This window comes from Hyperolius riggenbachi, chromosome 7 (assembly GCF_040937935.1).
Source record: "Hyperolius riggenbachi isolate aHypRig1 chromosome 7, aHypRig1.pri, whole genome shotgun sequence".
Lineage (NCBI taxonomy): Eukaryota > Metazoa > Chordata > Amphibia > Anura > Hyperoliidae > Hyperolius > Hyperolius riggenbachi.
The window spans coordinates 3,139,864-3,160,195 of NC_090652.1; the positions used below are offsets into that span (position 1 = coordinate 3,139,864).

General features: G+C 47.6%; 1 protein-coding gene across 1 annotated transcript in view; it reads right to left on the minus strand.

Moving 5' to 3' along the window:
* SEPTIN12 (septin 12) overlaps positions 1-20,332 on the minus strand; it is a 178,400-nt gene that overhangs the window by 89,718 nt on the left and 68,350 nt on the right. The window contains exon 2 of the mRNA XM_068246367.1: positions 1,094-2,710. Within this exon, the coding sequence (XP_068102468.1) occupies positions 1,094-2,710 (1,617 nt within the window). The remainder of the gene's footprint in view (positions 1-1,093; positions 2,711-20,332) is intronic.

Here is a 20,332-nt window from a genome sequence, read left to right on the forward strand (position 1 = left end):
GGCTTCAGAAGCACTCACGTCCCTGAGTTCCTCAGAAGACAAGCAGATCCGTGCGCCCCTGAGTATAGACTTGTGCATGCACAGTATGGAAGCACTCACGTCCCCAAGTGTTTCTGAAGACAGGTGGCTCTGCACTGTGGTGTATACAGCATGCTGCTGTCTTCTGAGGAACTCAGAACACAAGTCCTTCTGAAGCCTTCAGAGGAGTCCTGGAGAGGTGTTCAACTAGTAAGTCGAATAACTTTAATGGGGGTGACAGCGGTGGGCAGGGAGAGGACCAGGAAGGGTCTATGGGATCCTAGAACCTTCCCTTTACCCGGGATCCCAGAACCTTCCCTTTACCCGGGATTCTAGAACCTTCCTTCTACCCGGGATCCCAGAACCTTCCCTCTACCCGGGATCCTAGAACCTTCCCTCTACCTGGGATCCCAGTACCTTCTCTCTACATGGGATCCTAGAACCTTCCCTCTACCCGGGATCCCATAACCTTCCCTCTACCTGGGATCCCATAGACTTCCCTTTACATGGGATCCTAGAACCTTTCCTCTACCTGGGATCCCAGAACCTTCCTCGTTTCAGGGTTGCAAAAGTATACCAGTCCCCGCCATACACATTCCAGTTGTGATGGGCAATTTTGATTGAGTAAAACAATCCCATCCGTATAAAATTAAACCAAAAAGGTAAAACCAATTGATTAAAATGTGATCAGTTTGGATCAAATGTAATAGTTTAATCTGAAGATTTTTGGATGATTACTCTCAAGGTCTTCGATTTCCTTTCAATATTACCGTTGTGTTGTCAGACTTAGCATAACACTTACAGTATATGATAGGATTGTGACAAGGGCAATGGATATACAGTTGTATAGTATTCTGCAAGATGCCCTGGTGGGGTGTGTGCAATAAGCTGTGCTAAGAAGAATAATTTGCATCATTATGTGCGTCTTATGCATCATGAATAGAGCGCAATGAATTGCATGTAATATTTTGCATTCCCCACCACTCATCCTATGATAAGACTTAAGACCCTAACCCTAACCGGTCACTCGTGAATGTGACAGATTAGTTCTGAAAAGACTAGTAAATGTTCTTACCTTCTAAGCCAGAATCTCTGGTCTTGAGTTTTTCCTCCTCACGACGTTCAGACGATCTCAGCAGGCCAGACGGTTGTTTGAAAGGTGTTGCTGTTGGTGGTACTATGATTTGTGGCTCACTTTGAAGATGGTTCTGAAGAGGTGGAATGCCATTGATGGACTCCAAGGTGGTTTCTGGGACATTGTGGCTCTGCTGGTTATCTTGAAGATAGGTGGTGGATGTTGAATGTCCACCACCTTGGATTCTGGTCACGAGAGGGGACTTTTCATAACAGGCTGGTTCTTGAATGCTCTTCACATTGTTAGGTAGATATCCCGTTGACTTTTCATTGACCAAGTCGTCTTGCACATACTGATCCTGTAGATTATCAGCTTTGGTAAAGGAATGAGCCCTCTGCATCATGGATCGGAGTCGATCGCTGGAATGGTGTAATTCCGACGGCTTCAGGTTATGATTGAAGTTTGATTCTTGGAGAGAATCTTGATGTGCTGGTGGCAAACGGGAACTGGTAATGGGTGATACTGGAGCAGCAAAGTTGTGGGAACTTGTCCTTCCTATGGATGGAATCTGAGACTGGCTTTTCACAGGAGATTTCTCCTTGCTCACTTGAGAAGAAACACCAGGGGTGGCATTGAGATTTACTCTTAGCTGTGTTCGGGGTAAAGGTCTATTAAACTGATCAGCAATGGAACCATTAGGTTTTCCGATAGGGCTCTGGAGAGATAGTGGAAACTTCTGAAGAGTAGTGTGCTGAAGAGGACCAAAAATGGGAGGAGGAGAGGGAGAGGAAGTCAGATCACAGTTGATTGGTGCACATTCCGCGGGAGGCGAGGAGGAGGCAGAAGATGAGGAGAATGAAGGTTCTCTACTTATGGACTTTGTTGTATTCCTGGATGAAGGTCGCTTGAAGTCGGGAGTTGGAGAATTCCATCCTTCTGATGGTGGATATCCAGCATCTGGAGAGGGAACCAAGTCAGGCACGCTGTCCTCGGTAATGTGAAGGTCTAGAGATGGCAAGGAACCATGGTTTTTGGCAGTCACAGGTACCAGACGGACTCCTGGCCGTTCTACTTCAGAATGAAACACATTCCCATGGGATGAAAATTTTTTAAGAACTGGGCTGGTCACATTGGACATCGTGACACCAGACCCATGCTGTCCTATGGGCGTCTGTGTTGGACGGAGTGGCTGAAAAGGTTTCATGGGCGCTGGACACTCCAGACTAGACGTGGAACTGTGGAGGCTCTCGCTATCGCTGCCGTGCCGAGGGGATGAAAAGCCACTGGGGTGAAGCCGCGTTTGGAATGAAGACACGCGGGTGAGGCCTTGCCCCGCTGATCCATTGGTCTTGGCCATCTGCATCGTACCACGGTTGAAAGACAAGCTGCTGGTGATTCTACTCTTGAGGACCGGACTCTGGGAGGGACTGCTGCTGGAGCTGATGCGGATGTGGGACTGGTAGAGTGGCTGGTGGGATCCCGTAGACATCTGGCTATCCCCATTGCTCGCTCTCGGTACCGAGCCATGATTCGGACTGAACGGAGAACTGAGCGAGGAGGTCGGAGTGAACACGGGGGTGTCGTCAATGTCCTCCATGTCAAAAGACCTTTTTAAAGCTGTGAATGAAAAACAAAGCAAAGTTAACTAATGTACATTAAAGCGGACCATAACCAAACTTTTTTTTACATTCAAAATATTTAGTTGCAGCACTCTGACACATACAAAGATAAATAAACACTCCTTCAAGCCTATGAGCATTTCAGTGCATGCTTCTCACCCTTCTCTTTTCATAACTAGGGTTATACTGGGGGCAGCCATTACTTCTGAGCTTAGTAGGAGGTTTTAGATCATGGGTGTGTTTGTCATCAGCTACCCTCCCTCACAGGGGTGTGGTCTATGTGACATCTCACACAAGCTGAGATCACCTCCCCTGTGACATCATCAGTAGCAGCCTGTGCTTTGTTTTTTATCTCCTCCACCTGTCTGCCGGATTCTGTCCCGGCAATATGAAAGGAAGGGAGGGGTTCCTCCAATAAATGTAAAATATTTTATATTTGTCATCATGCCGCTGGAAAAAGGCTGCTATTTATTATTATAATTTAGAAAATAGATTTTATTTCTGAAATCTTGTATTTTTAATTTGGGCCCACTTTAAGCAGGAAAAGCCTAAGAAATTAAGAAAAGAGAGCAAAACAAACTTGCATAAACACAAGTGAGTCATACGTTATTATTGTTATCTACATCATACATCAGGACTTTTAACTTCTTCAAAAAGTCCCTTTCATCTCCCGACACTGCAGATCAAAGTGATATGACATGGTGTTCTGGAGGTCTAGTTTTCCACATTAAAGAAGACCGAATTCTCTCGCTCGTTCACACTACAAGAGCATTTTTAAGCGCTCGAGATTTGAAAAGCTCTTGCTAATGCAATGCTATGGCGGATTGTTACAGAATCACATCGCTCCAGTGAGAAGACATACATAGGACAACATTAACAAGAGCTTTTCAAATCACAAAGCTCGTAGAAAAGCTCTTGTAGTGTGAATATAAGCAGGAGAGTTCATTTTTTTTGCAGTGAACAACCCACGACTGAGGCCATTGTGTATAAATCTTCCCAGTGATAAAAAAAAAAAAAAACATTTGAAAAACTTTCTAGGAAGTCACATGGTGGGTGGGGTGAGTGAAAAGGACAATGCTATTGGCCATCGTTCGGGGAAGTTATCCACCGGGCCAGTCGCTGGCTGCTGTAGTCACGCTAAATTCTTGGTGGATGTGGTCATTATCGACCTCCTTGGCCGAGTTTTATCTAACGTGTGTATGAGGCTAGCGATGATATCTTCCAAAGCCAGCTGAGCTCACTACCCTGTGAAGCCAGCCTGATCCAGATGTCTGGCAAATCTGAAATCGATGTAGCAATCGCTCTATCACCCAGCGCCACACGATTTCTATCAAAAGGAGTTCAAAAATCCATCGGACTTCTACTAATTCTGGCGTCCTACTGATTGATGATTGAGACTCATAACTCAATCTCGGTCAATATTCTGTCTGATTCAATCTTCTTTTATCAAACTGACTGTCTCGCAAATTAAATAAGTCATATCAGTGCTGGTCGTAATGGAAAAATCTACGCTTACGGATCATTACGCGTAATTTTACGCTATTACGCATTACGCAATTACGGTTACGGCGTAGGAAATTATCTACGGTTCATCACTGTAATTACGTGTTAACTTACGCAGTTACGCGTAAGGATACCGTAATGTAGGTGCTTACACTACGATGTTACGCGTAGTGCCGTAATACCCATTAATGCGTATTTTTTGACGCATACGGACGATTTGTACGCAATAGCCATCAATGTGACAGCTATTGCGTACACATCATTCATATGCGTCAAAACGTACGCTTATATACTGAAGGGCGGGAGAAGATACTATTGGTTGCTTAGGATGTTGACTGATTGGCTACTCTTAGAAAAGGGGAGTTTTTAAGTTAGTAATTACGCGTAAAATTACGCGTAAGTCTTCGTAAAATTACGCATACCTAGCAATTATGGTAGACAGTGTAATTACGATACCACTTAACTCCTTACGCGTAAATAATTACGCGTAAGACCGAAAGTTACGCGTAAATTTACATTGAATTACGATGCGTAATTACGGACCAGGACTGAGTCATATCTGCTGTCAATTTTTTTCTGATTAAGAAAAAGATCGTATCGGGCAAAAAAATATACCGCCTACTGACTGCCAGCGACCGACACCAGCTCAGGATCGATCTCTTTCTTGATCAGAAATAGATTGGATATGGTGGAAATTATCAATCGAAATGCTAACTATCATTCAGTGTTGGTCCATCCAATCCATTTTTGATCTATATCTAAACGGAAAAATAATCATATGATAAGAATTTGAAGAACATTACACGTTTTTATGCTAGTAAACTTCTATATCCGATCAATGTCAGATCCGAATATCAATTTGATCACTTTCTCAGGTAAAGATTGCATGATGTGCACCAGCCTTTAATGTGTAACTGTCTAGAATAGGATTCTTTACTTTTCATTTATAAGATTCACAGGAATCATAATGTGGACAGTACAATATATCTGTTATGTAAGTAGAGCAAGTATTTATCTACTTATATATTTGTTTCTTTTTCCTGAGATAGTATGGCTGACAGCTCCTCTTAAAGGGAACCCGATGTGAGAGAAATATGGAGGCTGACATATTTATTTGCTTCTATGATTCCACCACGGACCATGTATGGAGCCTGGAGATACTGTCCACAGGAACCAGGCTCCTTAAAGTGAACCAGAGACGAAGCTCCCTCATGTATTTTACCATAGAAATCAGTGGGAACATTAGAGAAAACACTTACCCTGCCCTCTGTTCCATCCTCACTGCTAAAAGTGTCTGTTATCTAGCTGAGATAAGAATCCCGGACTGAGCATTGAGTCTGGCTTTGCTATAATGACTCAGCTATAATGATTCCTGAGCAAAGCCAGCAGGGGGCAGGCTTGGACTTGAAAAGACACAAAAGAACACAGTCTCAGCTATAATCATTCTGTAGCAAAGCCAGCCGACAGCTCAGTCGACAGCTCAGTCGGGATTCTTATCAGAGGTGATAACAGGCAAATTAAACAGAGAACAATGTAACAAAGAGCAGATTAGGTGTTTACTGTCATGTTCCCTCTGATTTATAAGGTAAAATACAAGAGGGTGCCCTCTTGATCTTTTGGCATAAGTAGAGTCAGAGTCAAACCCTGGAACAAGCATATGGCTATTTCAGTAAAACCTGAGTCAGCGGAGTACCTGATCTGCATGCTTGTTCAGGGGCTATGGCTAAAAGTATTAGAGACACAGGATCAGGAGGACTGCCAAGCAATTGGCATTATTTAAAGGACCACTATTGTAAAAAAAAAAGTAGGCAGTTAAAATCTGACAGAACAGACAGGTTTTGGGTCAGTCCATCTCCTCATGGGGGATTCTCAGGGTTTTCTTTGTTTTCAACAGCATTTTCTGAACGCTTGTGGTCTTTAAAAGGAAATACATATGGCAACCTCCGTATCTCTCTAAACTCGGGTTCCCTGACATAGAGGCTGTCAGTAATTTATCTGCTTGGAGGTGATTCTGGGCAGTGCCGGTTCAAGTAACAATTGGGCCCTAGGGCAAAATTATCCTGGGAGCCCCCCAACAGACACCCCCCGAACCAAAAAGCGTCATTAGAGGCCCTTTGTTGCAGCCAAATTTCCCTCCTGGGCCCCTGAGCTGGCTGCTGACCCTCCCCCAATCACCTCCCAACTTAACGGACTCTGCAGAGTCCCTAGGGAGGAACAGTTAAGATGGGGAGGGACAACTTTGGGGCCCCTACAGGCTCTGGGGCCCTGGGGCAATTGCCCATTTTTTCCTATGGTAGCTCCGGCCCTGATTCTGGGTGATGCTGTGGAGGTTTGCTCAGTGGTCAGTCTGAGGACCCCGGCTAGGTACCGAGGCATCTGTCGTCGGCGCGCACGTACCCCCCTTCTGAAAGTACGATGAACTCTATAAACGCTGAACGCAAGACCAGATCTGACTGCAATTTCAACTATTCATCTGACACGACATGCCAAGTCTCCGCTGAAAATAAGAACAATACGCCTAATTATTAAACCAGCGATCCCTCTTTCCAAACTCCGCGTCCATCTATGAGGGGTCCGCAGCAAGTCCATATAAGGTTTTATCCTCGGGGAACGCAGGAGACTGAAAACGTTACATAATAACACAGAAACTTTCAAAGCCTCAATATCCTTTACCCATTAAAGGTAGGAACAATGGGGGTCTGTTTGGGAGGAATGCGAGCGGCGGCGCACAGCTGTCAATACTCCCGCCGCTGCGTACGTGCTTCAGAGGCTACTACTGCCACTGCGACTGGCTTCAGAGGCTGCTCCTGCCACTGCAACATGCTTCAGAGGCTACTACTGCCACTGCGACATGCTTCAGAGGTTACTCCTGCCACTGCGACATACTTCAGAGGTTACTCCTGCTGCTGCAACATGCTTCAGAGGCTACTCCTGCCACTGAGACATGCTTCAGAGGCTGTTCCTGCCACTGCAACATGCTTCAGAGGCTACTCCTGCCACTGCGACATACTTCAGAGGTTACTCCTGCCACTGCGACATACTTCAGAGGTTACTCCTGCTGCTGCAACATGCTTCAGAGACTACTCCTGCTGCTGCAACATGCTTCAGAGATTACTCCTGCCACTGCGACATGCTTCAGAGACTACTCCTGCTGCTGCAACATGCTTCAGAGGCTACTCCTGCCACTGAGACATGCTTCAGAGGTTACTCCAGCTGCTGCAATGTGCTGCATAGGTTACTACTGCCACTGCAACGTGCTTCAGAGGCTGCTGCTGAAAGATTCAACGCGTTTCTTCAGAGCCTACTCTTGCCACTGCAATGCGCTTCACAGGCTACTCCTGCCGCTGCGACATGCTTCATAGGCTACTCCTGCCACGGCAATGTGCTTCAGAGGCTACTCCTGCCACTGCAACATGCTTCAGAGGCTACTCCTGCCGCTGCGACATACTTCATAGGCTACTCCTGCTACTGCAATGTGCTTCAGAGGCTGCTCCTGCCGCTGCAACATGCTTCAGAGGCTACTCCTGCCACTGCAACACGCTTCAGAGGCTACTCCTGCCGCTGCAATGTTCTGCATAGGTTACTACTGCCACTGTGACGTGCTTCAGAGGATGCTACTGAAAGATTCAGCGCGTTTCTTCAGAGCCTACTCTTGCCACTGAAATGCGCTTCACAGGCTACTACTGCCACTGAGACATGCTTCAGAGGCTGCTCCTGCCGCTGCGACATGCTTCATAGGCTACTCCTGCCACTGCAATGTGCTTCAGAGGCTGCTCCTGCTGCTGCAACATGCTTCAGAGGCTACTCCTGCCACTGCAACATGCTTCAGAGGCTACCCCTGCCGCTGCAATGTGCTGCATAGGTTACTACTGCCACTGAGACGTGCTTCAGAGGATGCTACTGAAAGATTCAATGCGTTTCTTCAGAGCCTACTCTTGCCACTGCAATGTGCTTCAGAGGCTGCTTCTGCCGCTGCAACATACTTCAGAGGCTGCTCCTGCCGCTGCAACGGGCTTCAGAGGCTGCTCCTGCCGCTGCGGCATGCTTCATAGGCTGCTCCTGCCACTGCGACAAGCTTCATAGGCTACTCCTGCCGCTGCCACATGCTTCAGAGGCTACCTCTTCCACTGCAACATGCTTCAGAGACTACTGCACAATGCAACGAGCTTCAGAGGCTACTTTTGCCACTGCAGCATGCTTCAGAGGCTACTCCTGCCACTGCAACATGCTTCAGAGGCTGCTCCTGCCACTGCAACATGCTTCAGAGGCTGCTCCTGCCACTGCAACGCACTTCATAGCTACTCCTGCCGCTGCCACATGCTTCAGAGGCTACTCCTGCCACTGCAACATGCTTCAGAGGCTACTACTGCCGCTGCGACATGCTTCATAGGCTACTCCTGCCGCTGCGACATGCTTCATAGGCTACTCCTGCCGCTGCGACATGCTTCATAGACTGCTCCTGCCGCTGTGACATGCTTCATAGGCTGCTATTGCCGCTGAGACATGCTTCAGAGGCTGCTCCTGCCGCTGCGACATGCTTCATAGGCTACTCCTGCCGCTGCGACATGCTTCATAGACTGCTCCTGCCGCTGTGACATGCTTCATAGGCTGCTATTGCCGCTGAGACATGCTTCAGAGGCTGCTCCTGCCGCCGTGACATGCTTCATAGGCTGCTATTGCCGCTGAGACATGCTTCAGAGGCTGCTCCTGCCGCTGCAATGTACTTCAGAGGTTACTACTGCCACTGCGACGTGCTTCAGAGGCTACTCCTGCCACTGCAACATGCTTCAGAGACTACTGCACAATGCAACGCGCTTCAGAGGCTACTCCTGCCACTGCGACATGCTTCAGAGGCTACTCCTGCCACTGCAACATGCTTCAGAGGCTACTCCTGCCGCTGCGACATGCTTCATAGGCTGCTCCTGCCGCTGTGACATGCTTCATAGGCTACTCCTGTCGCTGTGACATGCTTCATAGGCTGCTATTGCCGCTGAGACATGCTTCAGAGGCTACTCCTGCCGCTGCAATGTACTTCAGAGGTTACTACTGCCACTGCGACGTGCTTCAGAGGCTACTCCTGCCACTGCAACATGCTTCAGAGACTACTGCACAATGCAACGCGCTTCAGAGGCTACTCCTGCCACTGCAACATGCTTCAGAGGCTACTCCTGCCACTGCAACATGCTTCAGAGGCTACTCCTGCCACTGCAACATGCTTCAGAGGCTGCTCCTGCCACTGCAACATGCTTCAGAGACTACTGCACAATGCAACATGCTTCAGAGGCTACTCCTGCCACTGCAACATGCTTCAGAGGCTACTCCTGCCACTGCAACGCGCTTCATAGGCTTCTCCTGCCGCTGCCACATGCTTCAGAGGCTGCTCCTGCCACTGCAACATGCTTCAGAGGCTACTCCTGCCACTGCAACGCACTTCATAGGCTGCTCCTGCCACTGCAACATGCTTCAGAGGCTACTCCTGCCACTGCAACATGCTTCAGAGGCTACTCCTGCCGCTGCGACATACTTCATAGGCTACTCCTGCTACTGCAATGTGCTTCAGAGGCTGCTCCTGCCGCTGCAACATGCTTCAGAGGCTACTCCTGCCACTGCAACACGCTTCAGAGGCTACTCCTGCCGCTGCAATGTGCTGCATAGGTTACTACTGCCACTGTGACGTGCTTCAGAGGATGCTACTGAAAGATTCAGCGCGTTTCTTCAGAGCCTACTCTTGCCACTGAAATGCGCTTCAGAGGCTGCTTCTGCCGCTGCAACATACTTCAGAGGCTGCTCCTGCCGCTGCAACGGGCTTCAGAGGCTGCTCCTGCCGCTGCGGCATGCTTCATAGGCTGCTCCTGCCACTGCGACAAGCTTCATAGGCTACTCCTGCCGCTGCCACATGCTTCAGAGGCTACCTCTTCCACTGCAACATGCTTCAGAGACTACTGCACAATGCAACGAGCTTCAGAGGCTACTTTTGCCACTGCAACATGCTTCAGAGGCTACTCCTGCCACTGCAACATGCTTCAGAGGCTGCTCCTGCCACTGCAACATGCTTCAGAGGCTGCTCCTGCCACTGCAACGCACTTCATAGCTACTCCTGCCGCTGCCACATGCTTCAGAGGCTACTCCTGCCACTGCAACATGCTTCAGAGGCTACTACTGCCGCTGCGACATGCTTCATAGGCTACTCCTGCCGCTGCGACATGCTTCATAGGCTACTCCTGCCGCTGCGACATGCTTCATAGACTGCTCCTGCCGCTGTGACATGCTTCATAGGCTGCTATTGCCGCTGAGACATGCTTCAGAGGCTGCTCCTGCCGCCGTGACATGCTTCATAGGCTACTCCTGTCGCTGTGACATGCTTCATAGGCTGCTATTGCCGCTGAGACATGCTTCAGAGGCTGCTCCTGCCGCTGCAATGTACTTCAGAGGTTACTACTGCCACTGCGACGTGCTTCAGAGGCTACTCCTGCCACTGCAACATGCTTCAGAGACTACTGCACAATGCAACGCGCTTCAGAGGCTACTCCTGCCACTGCGACATGCTTCAGAGGCTACTCCTGCCACTGCAGCATGCTTCAGAGGCTACTCCTGCCGCTGCGACATGCTTCATAGGCTGCTCCTGCCGCTGTGACATGCTTCATAGGCTACTCCTGTCGCTGTGACATGCTTCATAGGCTGCTATTGCCGCTGAGACATGCTTCAGAGGCTGCTCCTGCCGCTGCAATGTACTTCAGAGGTTACTACTGCCACTGCGACGTGCTTCAGAGGCTACTCCTGCCACTGCAACATGCTTCAGAGACTACTGCACAATGCAACGCGCTTCAGAGGCTACTCCTGCCACTGCAACATGCTTCAGAGGCTACTCCTGCCACTGCAACATGCTTCAGAGGCTACTCCTGCCACTGCAACATGCTTCAGAGGCTGCTCCTGCCACTGCAACATGCTTCAGAGACTACTGCACAATGCAACATGCTTCAGAGGCTACTCCTGCCACTGCAACATGCTTCAGAGGCTGCTCCTGCCACTGCAACGCACTTCATAGGCTGCTCCTGCCACTGCAACATGCTTCAGAGGCTACTCCTGCCACTGCAATGCGCTTCATAGGCTACTCCTGCCACTGCCACATGCTTCAGAGGCTGCTCCTGCCACTGAGACATGCTTCAGAGGCTACTACTGCCACTGCAACATGCTTCAGAGGCTGCTCCTGCCACATGCTTCAGAGGCTACCTCTGCCACTGCAACATGCTTCAGAGGCTGCTCCTGCCACTGCAACATGCTTCAGAGACTACTGCACAATGCAACGCGCTTCAGAGGCTACTCCTGCCACTGCAACATGCTTCAGAGGCTTCTCCTGCCGCTGCCACATGCTTCAAAGGCTACTACTGCCACTGCAACATGCTTCAGAGGCTACTCCTGCCACTGCAACGCACTTCATAGGCTACTCCTGCCATTGCAACATGCTTCAGAGGCTGCTCCTGCCACTGCAACATGCTTCAGAGGCTACTACTGCCACTGCACCATGCTTCAGAGGCTGCTCCTGCCACTGCAACATGCTTCAGAGGCTACTCCTGCCACTGCAACATGCTTCAGACGCTACTACTGCCACTGCACCATGCTTCAGAGGCTGCTCCTGCCACTGCAACATGCTTCAGAGGCTGCTCCTGCCACTGCAACATGCTTCAGAGGCTACTCCTGCCGCTGCAACGCGCTTCAGAGGCTACTCCTGCCACTGCAACGCGCTTTAGAGGCTACTCCTGCACAATGTGTCATGCTTCAGAGGCTACTCCTGCCGATGCAACGCGCTTCAGAGGCTACTCATGCACAATGCGACATGCTTCAGAGGCTGCTACTGCAAGAATCAGCGCGCTTCAGAGACTACTGCACAATGCAAGTGCTTCAGAGGCTACTCCTGCCGCAATACGTGTGCGGAAAATCTACATGGGAGGAAGCGTTCACTAATGAGAGAACTGTGCGTCATCGCATTCCTGCGCACTTGATATTCCTGTGCACGTGATTGCGCAGGTCTCCAGTAGGAGTGACTGTCCGTAGATCATTCCTGACAGGCGAGAGTGACAGGTGTATCCAGGCGAGTATTCGCACAGGTCGCGCCTCCGTGTAGCGCAGAGAATAAAGAAAATATCTTCACATGATGAACACTTGACATGAGCTGTACTCAGTTCTCTCCCCCCCAGGGGGCTGATGGAAGGAGTCCTGTGCTAACTTGTGAGCCGACAGAGATCTGACTCTTTAAAGCAGACAGAAAGGGGAAAATAAACGTTTTTGATTATGACCACAGACCGCATACACAGATGCCCAGGATCTCATCAGTGCAGCTGAAGCAAAGAAAGAAATCTGATTTTATGGCTACTTCCCATTCACACTAAGATATACAGTAAAAGACCACTTTAAAGCTAGGCAGTAGAATACAGAGATAGTTTTCCTGTTCTGCAGCCATCCAGGCAGCTTCCACCAGTGCTTTTCAGTTCCTACCAGATACTTTCTCAAGCAAATCAAACACCAAAACAACAGTGGAGCAAATGGTAAAGAAAAGTATGCTATAGACAAGCATGGCTGATTAGAGATTCTCAGTGACTGACAGCCGCAAGTTGGCCTTGAAGCACTTCCTGTTTAGTCAGACAGGAAATAAGGGGGGGGCTGCTCTGACAGCTGATGCTCCGCCTCCCCGCTGGCTTACAGCCTATCAAGCTTCAGACTGACTGGAGAAGCGGGGTGGGGGGCGTGCAGGCAGCTGGTGGTTTCGGAGGAGCTATGACTTGGTACATGAGGTCTTTCCCTCTTTATTTTGTAATAAAAGCACATTTTTCTTTACAACCCCTTTTCCTGCAGCTGGTTGAGGGAACTCATTGTATACGACGTGCAGATCCTCCACGATTGTTACAATCAGAACACATAAAAACGTTTAAGGAAAAACACAATTGTTGTGAAGATAACAGGAAATCCACGTCCGTTTGCCTCTGGACATGAAAGGATGAATACAGAGGAACCTCATCATTAGGAGAATTGTGGCGAATAATGCCTTCCCCCCGGGCACAGCGACATGTGGAAGCCATGTTACCCCCAACCCCCGATAAGAGGCTCCGCCTCCAAATCATTCACCGCAGGCATCGCCACAAACATACCGCTGATCTGCAGCTTCATGTGAATAAAACATGTCTTCCCATATTAATCGGCAGAAGATGTCAGTGCTCTATAAATACATAATAATAATATGGTAGGACATTAGACTATGACTATAGTACGATTAGAGTGTTAGCTCCTGTGAGGACAGTCAGTGACATGACTATGTACTCTGAAATGTGCTGCAGAAGATGTCAGTGCTATATAAATACATAATAATATTATGGTAGGACATTAGACTATGACTATGGTACGATTAGAGTGTTAGCTCCTGTGAGGACAGTCAGTGACATGACTATGTACTCTGTAATGTGCTGCAGAAGATGTCAGTGTTATATTAATACATAATAATAATATGGTAGGACATTAGACTATGACTATGCTAGGATTAGATTGTGAGCTCCTCTGAGGACAGTCAGTGACATGACTATGTACTCTGTTATGTGCTGCAGAAGATGTCAGTGCTATATAAATACATAATAATAATATGGTAGGAGATTAGACTATGACTATGGTAGGATTAAAATGTGAGCTTCTCTGAGGACAGTCAGTGACATGACTATGTACTCTGTAATGTGCTGCAGAAGATGTCAGTGCTATATAAATACATAATAATAATATGGGAGGACATTACACTATGGCTATGGTAGGATTAGAGTGTCAGCTCCTCTGAGGACAGTCAGTGACATGACTATGTACTCTGTAATGTGCTGCAGAAGATGTCAGTGCTATATAAATACATAATAATAATATGGTAGGACATTACACTGACTATGGTAGGATTAGAGTGTTAGCTCCTCTGAGGACAGTCAGTGACATGACTATGTACTCTGTACAGTGCTGCAGAAGATGTCAGTGCTATATAAATACATAATAATAATATGGTCGGACATTAGACTATGACTATGGTAGGATTAGAGTGTGAGCTCCTCTGAGGACAGTCAGTGACATGACTATGTACACTGTAATGTGCTGCAGGAGATGTCACTGCTATATAAATACATAATAATAATATGGTAGGATATTATACTATGACTATGGTAGGATTACATTGTGAGCTCCTCTGAGGACAGTCAGTGACATGACTATGTACACTGTAATGTGCTGCAGGAGATGTCACTGCTATATAAATACATAATAATAATATGGTAGGACATTAGACTATGACTCTGGTAGGATCAGATTGTGAGCCCCTATGAGGACAGCCAGTGACATGACTATGTACTCTGTAATGTGCTGCAGAAGATGTCAGTGTTATATAAATACATAATAATAATATGGTAGGACATTAGACTATGACTATGCTAGGATTAGATTGTGAGCTCCTCTGAGGACAGTCAGTGACATGACTATGTACTCTGTTATGTGCTGCAGAAGATGTCAGTGCTATATAAATACATAATAATAGGGTAGGACATTACACTGTGGCTATGGTAGAATTAGATTGTGAGCTCCTCTGAGGACAGTCAGTGACATGACTATGTACTCTGTAATGTGCTGCAGGAGATGTCAGTGCTATATAAATACATAATAATAATATGGTAGGACATTAGACTAGGACTATGGTAGGATTAGATTGTGAGCCCCTCTGAGGACAGTCAGTGACATGACTATATACACTGTAATGTGCTGCAGGAGATGTCACTGCTATATAAATACATAATAATAATATGGTAGGACATTAGACTATGACTATGGTAGGATTACATTGTGAGCTCCTCTGAGGACAGTCAGTGACATGACTATGTACTCTGTAATGTGCTGCAGAAGATGTCAGTGCTATATAAATACATAATAATAATATGATAGGACATTAGACTATGACTATGGTAGGATTAGATTGGGAGCTCCTCTGAGGACAGCCAGTGGCATGACAATGTACTCTGTAAAGTGCTGCAGAAGATGTCAGTGCTAAATAAATACATAATAATAATATGGTAGGACATTACACTATGACAATGGTAGGATTAGAGTGTGAGCTCCTCTGAGGATAGTCAGTGACATGACTATGTACTATGTAAAGTGCTGCAGAAGATGTCAGTGCTATATAAATACATAATAATAATATGGTAGGACATTACACTATGACTATGGTAGGGATTAGAGTGTGAGCTCCTCTGGGGACAGTCAGTGACATGACTATGTACTCTGTAAAGTGCTGCAGGAGATGTCAGTGCTATATAAATACATAATAATAATATAGCAGGACTATGTCATTTAATGGAAACAGACCCATAGCAATTCATTGCTGTATGAATTTGTGTACCAATGAACGCACAATTTCGCACGTAGTGGAAACAGGCCTAATCCAGGTGCCGCCTCATTCAGAAATTTGGTCTGGATACAAAATGGCGGACACATTTGCGGTCTAGTCACGCTTTTCTTTCTTCTGGATGAACCTGTTTAGACGTCCAGAACTCCCCGCCGGCAGGAAGTGGTCCATATGTCGGCGGCGTTCCCTCGCTGTTCCAGATGCGCAATGTTTAATAATACAACAAAGGGGCTCAGCAGGAGTGTAGTGACCCCTTCAACCCCACTTATGGCTTGCGGAGGGAGGAAGTGAGGCAGGAGGACACACTGAGGGATGAGCGGGACAGACGCCATGTTTGTTTCCTGTCAGGGGACAGCAGATAGCGGACCAGGCCCAGAGCAGCAACGCCTAACAGAACGCACTGATAAGCGTCGTGATGTGCGCGGATAAACATGTCAGTTTTCACACACAGGCTGCCATTGTGTCCTGAGACTATATATATAGGGAGTTCTCTATATCTGTATGGAAAATGTTCATAGCCTCGGGAATATGTTTTCCATTTTGGATTACAAATACATTTTCGCCATTTTCTGACCTCACTGCCATGTCTAGCAAGTACTTTACGGTTATTTCACACCGAAAAATCACAGAAAAATTGCAGCCGTTAGTGCTTAGGATTTGTCGTGGCAATTTTACAGCGATTGCGTTTGCGATTTGCAGTCCAGGAAAGGGAATCGGAGAGCGATTGTTCCCCAAATGCTACATGCTAGGGAGACGACACAGAACATTTATATCGCGCTTTTCTGCTAGTGGATTCAAAGCACCAGAGCTGGTAAAATTGGGCAGTAATTCGCCAATCAAACTTGGATGTGTGTATGCACTTACGGTCCATGCAGAACTGGATAGGAATCATACAAATGTAATGATGGAATACGCAATTCCTGCCTGGGATTCCATATACCAAAAGTTAAAGGGCTCGTTTCCACTATAGCGAATCCGCATGCGGGCACTGCACGCGGATTCGCATAGGCAATGTAAGTGGATGGGGCCGTTTCCACTTGTGCGGCTGCGGGAGCGTTTTTTGGTGCGGCAGAAATCTGCTCGGCAGAGCCGTCAGATTTCGCGTGCAGAAGGAATGTGCGCGAATCGCCGCTAATGTATCTAATAGGGAAATCGCATGCAGGGTGACCATGCGTTTTTTGCTGCGAAATCGCATGCGATTTCGCATAGGTATTAATGTTAATTTACACAGGCAGTGACATGGTTAAATTCGCATATACCTTACCTATGCGGAATCGCATGCGAAATCGCGGCAAAAACGCATGCAGAATCGCACCCGCATGCGATTTCGTCCGCGGTGGAATGCAGGCGATTCCGCACCGCACTAGTGGAAACGAGCCCTAAAAGAAAACCCAGGAAAATCTTAAAGGATACCCCAACTGAAATGTGACATAATGAGATAGACGTGTGTATGTACAGTGCCTAGTACACAAATAACTATGCGGTGTTCCTTTTTTTCTTTCTCTGCCTGAAAGAGTTAAAAAAAAGGTATGCAAGTGGCTGACTCAGTTCTGACTCAGACAGGAAGTGACTACAGTGTGACCCTCACTGATAAGAAATTACAACTATAAAACACTTTCCTAGCAGAAAATGGCTTCTGAGAGCAAGAAAGAGATAAAAAAGGGGAATTTCTTATCAGTGAGGGTCACACTGTAGTCACTTCCTGTCTGAGTCAGGACTGAGTCAGCCACTTGCATACCTTCTTTTTAACTCTTTCAGGCAGAGAAAGAAAAAAAGGAACACAGCCTAGTTATTTGTGTACTAGGCACTGTACATACACATGTATATCTCATTATGCCACATTTCAGTTGGGGTATCCTTTAAGGCAACCATTAATGATACAATCTTGAATGTACAATCTTACCAGTTCTATAGGTGACCATAAGCAATGCAATTTTAAGCAAACGATCTTATGTTCAATAAGCCCATTCAAAAGAGAAGGTTGTATATAACGTAATAAAGTATAGTGCTCGACACCTGCTAGTCTACAGTCTTGTAAATATACAGAGCAATATGACTGACAGGACTAGCGAAAAAAGCCAAAGTTCTTGAAAACCACTAAACAAGTCCAACATATAGAGGTCCACTGTGCTGACAATGATCCAAACTGGAATCCTTAGGTAGTGTAAACACGCTCACCAGATCCAATGGCTGATTGGTTACGATCAGCAACAATCGCTCAATGGTGTGTAGGGTCCTTGCGACCGCTTAGCCTTTTTTCTAACATTCGCTCAAAAGAAACAAAGGGACATACATAACGTAACCATGTTTTTTGACCAAATTGTGAGTTTTTTCCTCCACCAGTGCAAAGCCACTGTGCAGTTAGTGTGCAGTTAGTGTGCAGTTCGTGTGCAGTAGTACGATTACACGCTCACCAGATTAAATGGCTGACCCTGCAACAGACCAGCTTTGTGCGCTTATGGGTGTAATCATAATCTTGAAAACTCCAGTATGCGACAATCCTTCCTTAAAAACGCAAAAAACAAGCTGCCATAGCATAATACCGTTTAATCAACAAAAGCATATACAGAAGTGCACTCACATTTCATAAAACACAATGTGCATATATAAAAGTCCATAGGACGTCCTCCCACCGCCACTCCGATTACAGCGAACAGTGTAGCGAACCATTCTGATAGTGTGAAGCTAACAACCTGTAATTGTCCACCCAGAGGAGCTGCTGAGGGTAAGGCCTCTTTTTCACAAACTGTTTCTAGGCAGTGAAATGCCTCTCAAAGCGTGGCTGGATAGTGTAAGGGCTCTGCCTCTGGCACAGGAGACCAGGGTTTGAATCTCGGCTCTGCCTGTTCAGTAAGCCATCACCTATTCTGTAGGAGACCTTAGGCAAGTCTCCCTAACACTGCTACTGCCTATAGAGTGCCCCCTAGTGGCTGCAGCTCTGGCGCTTTGAGTCCACCAGGAGAAAGGAGCGATATGAGGGCTTGTTTCCACCATAGCGAATCCGCATGCGGCGCCGACATGCGGATTCGCTTGGTACATTGAAGTGGCCAGGGCTGTTTCCATATGTGGGGCGTGCGGGAGCGATTTGGCGGCGGGCCAAATCTGCACGACGGGACCCACAGAATTCGCCTGCGTCGGGAATCCATGCGAATCGCCGCTAATGTATTTAATAGGAAAAACGCATGCGTTTTTTACATGCGTTTTTACCCGCGATTCGCGTGCGATTTCGCACTTTTTTCAATGTTATTTTGCCCTGGCAGAGTCATGGTTAATTTCGCATAGCACCCTGCCATGTGAAATCGCGGGTAAAAACGCATGCGGAAACGCATCCGCATGCGTTTTTACAAGCGTCGGCATGCCGGCGAAATCACGTCGCAACAGTGGAAACGGGCCCTGAATGTTCTGTGTTTGTTTGTTTGTTCAATGCCTCTCGGGGTGGCTGGATAGTGTAATGGTTAAGGGCTCTGCCTCTGACACAGGAGACCAGGGTTCGAATCTCGGCTCTGCCTGTTCAGTAAGTTCAGTAAGTAGGAGACCTTGGGCAAGTCTCCCTAACACTGCTACTGCCTATAGAGCGCATCCTTGTGGCTGCAGCTCTGGCGCTTTGAGTCCGCCAGGAGAAAAGCGCTATATAAGTGTTCTGTGTTTGTTTGTCTCAAACTCTTACAACTGCTCACTGCTGCCTGGTAACTGCTTGCTGAGCACACAGCTCAACAGTTCGTGGAAAAGAGGCCTTAGTGCCCATCTTAGGCCTCTTTTCCATGGACAGTTGAACTGTGTGCTCAGCAAGCAGTTACTGTGTGCTCAGAAAGCAGTTAGCGGTCAGCAGCAAGCAGTTGCCAGGCAGCAGCGAGCAGTTACCAGGCAGCAGCAAGCAGTTACCAGGAAGCAGCGAGCAGTTATCAGGCAGCAGTGCGCAGTTATCAGGCAGTAGTGAGCAGTTGCCAGGCAGCAGTGAGCAGTTACCAGGAAGCAGCGAGCAGTTATCAGGCAACAGTGAGCAGTTACCAGGCAGCAGCGAGCAGTTACCAGGCAGCAGCAAGCAGTTACCAGGCAGCAGCAAGCAGTTACCGGGCAGCAGCAAGCAGTTACCAGGCAGCAGTGAGCAGTTACCAGGCAAGCAAGCAGTTACCAGGCAGCAGTAAGCAGTTACCAGGCAGCAGTAAGCAGTTACCAGGCAGCAGTGAGCAGTTATCAGACAGCAGTGAGCAGTTGTGAGAGTTTGAGAGGCATTTCACTGCCTATCAGCGGTCCGTGGAATAGAGGCCTTAGGCCTCTTTTCCATGAACTGTTGAGCTGTGTGCTTAGAAAGCAGTTACCAGGCAGCAGTGAGCAGTTACCAGGCAGCAACAAGCAGTTACCAGGCAGCAGTGAGCAGTTACCAGGCAGCAGTGAGCAGTTACCAGGCAGCAGTGAGCAGTTACCAGGCAGCAGTGAGCAGTTACCAGGCAGCAACAAGCAGTTACCGGGAACAGCAAGCAGTTACCGGGCAGCAGCGAGCAGTTGTCAGGCTGCAACAAGCAGTTACCAGGCAGCAGTGAGCAGTTACCAGGCAGCAACAAGCAGTTACCAGGCAGCAGTGAGCAGTTACCAGGCAGCAGTGAGCAGTTACCAGGCAGCAGTGAGCAGTTACCAGGCAGCAACAAGCAGTTACCGGGAACAGCAAGCAGTTACCGGGCAGCAGCGAGCAGTTGTCAGGCTGCA